This window comes from Pan troglodytes, chromosome 6, assembly GCF_028858775.2.
Source record: "Pan troglodytes isolate AG18354 chromosome 6, NHGRI_mPanTro3-v2.0_pri, whole genome shotgun sequence".
NCBI classification, from domain to species: domain Eukaryota; kingdom Metazoa; phylum Chordata; class Mammalia; order Primates; family Hominidae; genus Pan; species Pan troglodytes.
Window position 1 is genome coordinate 18,365,023 of NC_072404.2, and position 6,875 is coordinate 18,371,897.

The 6,875-nt window shown below is 40.1% G+C and overlaps 1 protein-coding gene across 3 annotated transcripts in view; it reads left to right on the forward strand.

The window, feature by feature from the left end:
* Window positions 1–6,355, forward strand: part of C6H7orf78 (chromosome 6 C7orf78 homolog) — a 56,326-nt gene extending 49,971 nt beyond the window's left edge. For all 3 annotated transcript variants that reach the window (XM_063815234.1, XM_054687393.2, XM_063815233.1), the window contains one exon: window positions 5,108–6,355. In XM_063815234.1, the coding sequence (XP_063671304.1) occupies window positions 5,108–5,111 (4 nt within the window). In that variant the 3' untranslated portion in view covers window positions 5,112–6,355. The remainder of the gene's footprint in view (window positions 1–5,107) is intronic.
* Window positions 6,356–6,875: the final 520 nt, after the last annotated feature.

The following is a 6,875-nucleotide window of genomic DNA, read 5'->3' on the forward strand; positions in this document are numbered from 1 at the left end:
AAATGCAGCACAGCAGTCAAACCTTAAAGCTTCAAAATGATCTCCTTTGACTCCATGTCTCACATCCAGGTCATGCTGACACAAGAGGTGAGTTCCCATGGACTTGGGCAGCTCCACTCCTGTGGCTTTGCAGGATACAGCCTCCCACCCAGCTGCCTTCATGGGCTGGTGTTAAGTGTCTATGGCTTTTCCAGGCACACAGTACAAGCTGTCAGTGGATCTACCATTCTGGGGTCTGTAGGACAGTAGCCCTCTTTTCACAGCTCCAGTAGTTGGTACCCCAGTAAGGACTCTGTGTGGGGGCTCCTACAGCACATTACCTGTCTGTACTGCCCTAGCAGAGGTTCTCCATGAGGACCCCATCCCTACAGCAAACTTCTGCTTGGGCATCCAGATGTTTCCCTACATTTTCTGAAATCTAGTCAGAGGTTCCCAAACCTCAATTCTTGACTTCTGTGCACTCACAGGCTCAACACCATGTGGAAGTTGCCAAGGCTTGAGACTTGCGCCCTCTGAAGCCATGGCCTGAGCTCTATGTTGGCCCCTTCCAGCCATGGCTGGAGCAGCTGGGACATAAGGCACCAAGTCCCTAGGCTACACACAGCACGGGGACCCTGGTCCTGGCCCATGAAACCATTTTTTCTTCCTAGGCCTCTGGGCCTGTGATGGGAGGGACTGCCACAAAGTTCTCAGACATGCCCTGGAGACATTTCCCCCATTGTCTTAGGGTTTAACATTCAGCTTATCATTACTTATGCAAATTTCTGCAGCCAGGTTGAATTTCTCCTCAGAAAACGCTTTTTTTCTTTTCTATCACATTGTCAGGCTGCAAATTTTCTGAACTTTTATGCTCTGCTTCCCTTATAAAACTGAATGCCCTTAACAGCACCCAAGTCACGTCTTAAATGCTTGGCTGCTTAGAAATTTCTTCTGCCAGATACCCTAAATTATCTCTCTCAAGTTCAAAGTTCCACAAGTCTCTAGGCCGGGGGCAAAATGCTGCCAGTCTCTTGGCTAAAACATGACAAGAGTCACCTTTACTCCAGTTTTCAACAAGTTCCTCATCTCCTTCTGAGACGACCTCAGCCTGGACTTTATTGTTCATATCACTATCAGCATTTTGGTCAAAGCCATTCAACAAGTCTCCAAGAATTTCCAAACTTTTGCACATTTTCCTGTCTTCTTCTGAGCCCTCCAAACTGTTCCAACCCCTGTCTGTTACCCAGTTCCAAAGTCGCTTTCACATTTTCGGGTATCTGTTCAGCAGCATCCCAGTACTCCAGTACCAGTTTACTGTATTAGTTCATTTTCACACTGCTGATAAAGACATACCCAAGACTGAGCAATTTACAAAAGAAACAGGTTTATTGGACTTACAGTTCCACACGGCTGGAGAGGCATCACAGTCATGGCGGAAGGTGAAAGGCACATCTCACATGGCAGCAGACAAGAGAAGAGAGCTTGTGCAGGGAAACTCCCGTTTTTAAAGCCATCAGATCTCATGAGACTCATTCACTATAACAAGAACAGCGCAGGAAAAACCTGCCCCCATAATTCAATCACCTCCCACTGGGATTCTCCCATGGCACATGGGAATTGTGGGAGTTACAATTCAAGATGAGATTTGGGTGGGGATACAGCCAAACCATATCAATAGGCAAGGGTATAGAGCAATTAGAACTCCTATACACTGCTTGAGGGGGGAGAATTGGGACAAGTACTTTGGAAAAATATTTTGCAATATATTCTAAAGTAGAATGTATACATACATATAACCTATGACACAAAATTCCATTCTAAATGCTGTAAAATTAGCTGATATATAAGATATATTTGTATGCACTAAAAGATATATATAGGAATGCTTATAGCAGAATTGCTTGTGATAACCTTTACATTAGAGACAAGCCCAATGCCAATAAATAATAGAATGTATACATAAAAGTATCCATTTATGGTATATTTACACAATAGATTATACAGCAAAGAAAATGAACAAAATGTTGCTATATGCAAGCAATAGGGATGAGTCTCACAAACATACCTAGGAGTTTTTTAAAAGCCAGATGCTCTATATATGTACAATGTATATATATACACATATCTGTATATACTGCATTATTATTCCATTTATATAAAGGAAAACTCTTGTCCACATGTAAGAAATCAGGAAGTTGGCTTCCTTTGGTTTGAAGGAAAGGAGTACAATAACCTTCTGGGTCCCAGAAATGTAGTATTTTCTGACCTTGATGTTGGTTACATAGATGCATTCACTTTGTGATACTCCATAGAAATATTTATTTAATATCTATGCACTATTATACGTACATGTAAAACTTTAATAATTTTTTTAATTGGGAGATTCTTTGTAATTGTTTTAAATTTCAAAAAGAAAGAAAGAAAGCCTCATTCATTCTAAATTAACATTCTAATCTCACATCCAATTCAAAATTTGTTTGCTGTTTTCAACAAAATCCTGCCCTGTAGCTCCAGGATCTGGGGAAGAGAACGTTCTCTTGTTTCTCTCTTTCTGCACCTGTCTCAATCACACTCCATTGCTTCTTGGTCTGCCTTTTATCTCCAAGGTGTTGGTGTCCAGAGGAGAAATGGAAGAAACAGGGGCAAAAAGCTCAGGTAACAGAGACTACTGTAATCAGCCATGACATCCTCTGTGTGGCTGATGTTCAAATAGTGACTGCTTATGGAGGACATTTTTGCACATTATTCTCTGTCCTAGACAGAGGCCTCATTTGGCACAGTCCTCTGAGAACCAACGTCCAGCAACTTGCCCTAAGTCCCTGCCTCAGCCCACTACCTCTTACAGGTCTGATAAGAGGAATCTTATCATTGGTGGGATTACTCACAAGATGGCTGGAGCTCATCAATTTCATTAACTCACTGTGTTTACAGAACCCTCCATACAGCTCACCAAATGGTATGAGTACAGAAGACCCCCGTTTTCCTTTCCCCTTTCCCTCACGTTGTGAGCCACCCATTTTTACATTTCTAGATAACAAGTAGGCAGGATGCTCTATGATCAAATGCACATCCTTAAAACCTCTTGGGGACATATATGAAACCACTCTTCTACCAGGAGCTCCCCAAACACCTTGTACTAAAGGGCTCCACAGGTGGCCCCTGCAGTTCTGTAGCTCAGCAAGCATTCATCCAGAGCAAGCCTGCTGGCTTCCTTCACCCATATGCACCCTTAATCTTTATAAATGATAATCCTGAGCATTCATGAATTGGCTTTGCAGGGATTACCTTATTTTTTCCTTTCTCACAGAAATCAGAAATGGGTATTCCTCAGGGCTTTCCCCCAAGGGTAATGATGCCTCCTTTAAAAGACCAAAGCCTTTAGGGCTGAGCGCAGTGGCTCACACCTGTAATCCCATCACTTTGGGAGGCCAAGGCGGGCAGATCGTGAGGTCAGGAGGTCAAGACCATCCTGGCTAACACAGTGAAACCCCATCTCTACTAAAAATACAAAAAATTAGCCGGGCGTGGTGGCGCGCACCTGTAGTCCCAGCTACTTGGGAGGCTGAGGCAGGAGAATGGCGTGAACCTGGGAGGCGGAGCTTGCAGTGAACCGAGATCCCACCACTGCACTCCAGCCTGGGTGACAGAGTGAGACTCTGTCTCAAAAAAAAAGAAAAAAAAAACAACAAAGCCTTCAGACGTTTGATTTATTCCTTAATTCCTTAATTTGGACAGAAGAGAGGGTGAGAGTAGGTGGTCTGGCCTATTTACCTTTTAAAAAGCCCCATAGGGATAGAACTTCTAGCAGTTTCTTGATGGTGTTACCAAAACACCAGGGGTTTAGTCTAGGTCCTGCTGCTCACCACACAGAAAGCCAATCACTGAGACAATGAGTATTGCCAAGGAAGAAGTCTTTAATCAGGTGCTGCAGTCAAGGAGATGAGAACTCAGGCTCAAATCCATCTCTCTAACTGACTAAACCTATGGGTTTATACAACATTCTTCTGTAGAAAGAAATGTAACAATGTGTAAGAAACAGGAACTAGGGAGGGGCAAGGATGCAATCATGATGAATGAGGGTTCCAGGCTTCTCATTGTTAGGATGTCATGATCTGGTGAGTTTCAATTCTTGGATACCTTTTTAAGAGGCCTGAAGGTGCTTTCCTGAGGAAGGAACTCAGATAAAACAAATGTAAGCTTCAAGCTTTAAGACCAGAAAGGTCAATTTCTATGTGTATCAAAAAGAACAGTCTATGGGATTATTGGGTTGGTTTCAATGGAACATAGGAGTTTATATAAAGGAAAACTCTTGTCCATGTGTAAGAAATCAGGAAGTTGGCTTCCTTTGGTTTGAAGGAACCAACCTGTCTCCTAGTTTTAGCTTTGAGGCTTTTCCTCCATTTCAAGGCAACAGGAAACTCATCCCATTTCCACATCCTTTAAAAACTTATAGTCCTTCTCTAAAGGAGCTCCTGTCTCCCCTCACCTAAGTGGGAAGCCTCATTTTAACACTTCCCTGCACTATTCTACCCTACTGGTGCTAATACAGAAGGAAAAGTTGAATTGTGTAAGACAGAATGTATTTAGAAGTCCTTAATTTTTGCAGCTTTTAATTGGCATTTATACATCAAACTCAGTAATGTGCAATCATTTTCATAGGCATAACCTCACTCAATTGTCTTCAGACTATGCAGTGTTTAGTCAGGTATTATAATTATTATTATTGTTGTTATAATTTTATAAGCTGGGAAACTAAAGTCTTCACTGGGAATTTAATGTTAACATCACTTATTCAAGATGGCACTCCAAAACACCTTGTACTGTTGCCATCAGTTGCATGTGCATGCTTTCTGGTAAGTACGAAAAATAAATTTGACCGTTTGCCCAACAGAGTATAGTTCTACTTCCACATCATAGTTGTAGTCATGTTCAACCATTCTTTTTTGTTATCATGCCTTTATAAGCTTGGTTTTAGTTATTTCTGTAGTGAATAAGAGGATTAAGCAAATGACATCTAGCATTTGCAGCCAAGTTTCTGGTCCCAGGAGTGACCTTTCAGGTAAGTCTCACCCTTTATAGAAACTGATTCAGTGAATTCTGCTCACACATTTCTCTTTTGTTCATTTAGATAGCTGATGGACCAAAACAGCATAGGGCTTCCTGAACTCTGGCCTGAATGTTCATCTCCCGTGCATTTCCCAGTGAGAACATTGATGAATTCTGGCACCTTCCTGGATTCTACAGAAATCTGCACTCTCCCAGAGACATGAGAAAGTGCTAAAACAACAAATGAAAGTTGCATAATTTGAAATTCCCTTGTTACCACATGGATCAGAATCCAATCATCAGGCTTTTGATTTAGTTTGTGAAAGTTAGATCTTGCAACTATGAGTGGAAATGCTGATAATGTGCTTTCTGTTAATGTCCAAAGTTAAAGAGATGCTCTAGTCTCAGGTAAAGCTAATGTGAGACAAACAACAATAATGCTTACTAATTTTGACCACCATGTTTCTCTAAGGCCAAAGATTGCAAATTTTATCTGTTTGCATCCTTCATAGAAATAAGAATTCTCTGGATATAGCATACATTCTACTAAAGGATGACTGTTATGCTGTGTGGGAAAGTAATAGTTAAAAATCAAATATTTTTACTTTAAAAAATAGAGAACAAGGTAGCAACCAGAATTGAAGTCATTCAAATATAAATGGGGCACTTTCCCAGAAGATGTCATCCAAAGACAAAAAAATAGGAAAGTTTAATTCATGACACAGTGAAGTTCTTCTACGGTTTAAATTGTTCCTGGAAATAGATTTTATTTTCAGGAATCATAGGATGCCAGGTGGTTAGTGATAGTGTTTATTTCTGAAAAAAAAAAGAAAAAGAGTATATGTATGAGCTTTGTGTTCACATATACAAGGTGGCATAGGTTGAAATAATCAACATTTATTTAGTATGTTTATGGCATATTGAAATCAATATTTGAATCTTCATTTTTCAGTTTTTTCTAATACACTTTAAGAAGCTTCTCTGAGACACTCAAGTATATCAAAAGAGAGAAGATCTCCAAGTAACAGAAATACTAAATGTCCTTCTTAAAGAACACCAGGCTTGGAGAATTTATAGTTCCAACTAGAAGGAAAGGTCTGTCTTTTAACATGTTAAAATAATTTTCTAAATTTTTGTTTAAATATTTTGAGGGAAAGAAAACAAATGACGTGAAACTTGTTTCTGATCAAGATTTGATGATTATAATTGAAAATTAATAAAAGGGGAGGGTAGGATTTAATGCTATTGCCAGTTTTATTGAATGGATTATCCTATCACCTTTCCAATTTCACTATGAAAACTACTGAAATAAAGGCAAGTACGTATTTAATAGCTCTGTTGACATAAGCAACATTAAGTGGAAAGATGAGGCAATGAAATTAAATCATTTCCCAAAGGATATTTTGCATAATTTAAGTTCCCTGGAATTTTAATGTGTAATTCTTGAAAAGAAATGTGCTCTTTAGAAAAAGAAATGCAGCAAATACTGGATTAAATAAATCAGATACCTGAATTTACTCAGGTTACGCGAGTAGAAAGGCTGAAATGCCCCAGGACTTAGTCCTAGGCCTGATCTCTTTCTTATCTATATACACTCTCTCGGTAATCTCATCCTTTCTTTTTTTTTTTTTTTCTTTTAGAGACAGAGTCTCTCTTTCTTGCCCAGGCTGGAGTGCAGTGACACAGTCATGGCCCACTGTAAACTCCTGCAGTGACACAGTCATGGCCCACTGTAAACTCCTGGCTTTGATTCTCCCACCTCAGCCTCCTAATGTCATTCATTCTTATTGGTTTAGATGTCACCAATAAGATGTTCACACCCAAGACTTCCTAATATATATACCCAGCAC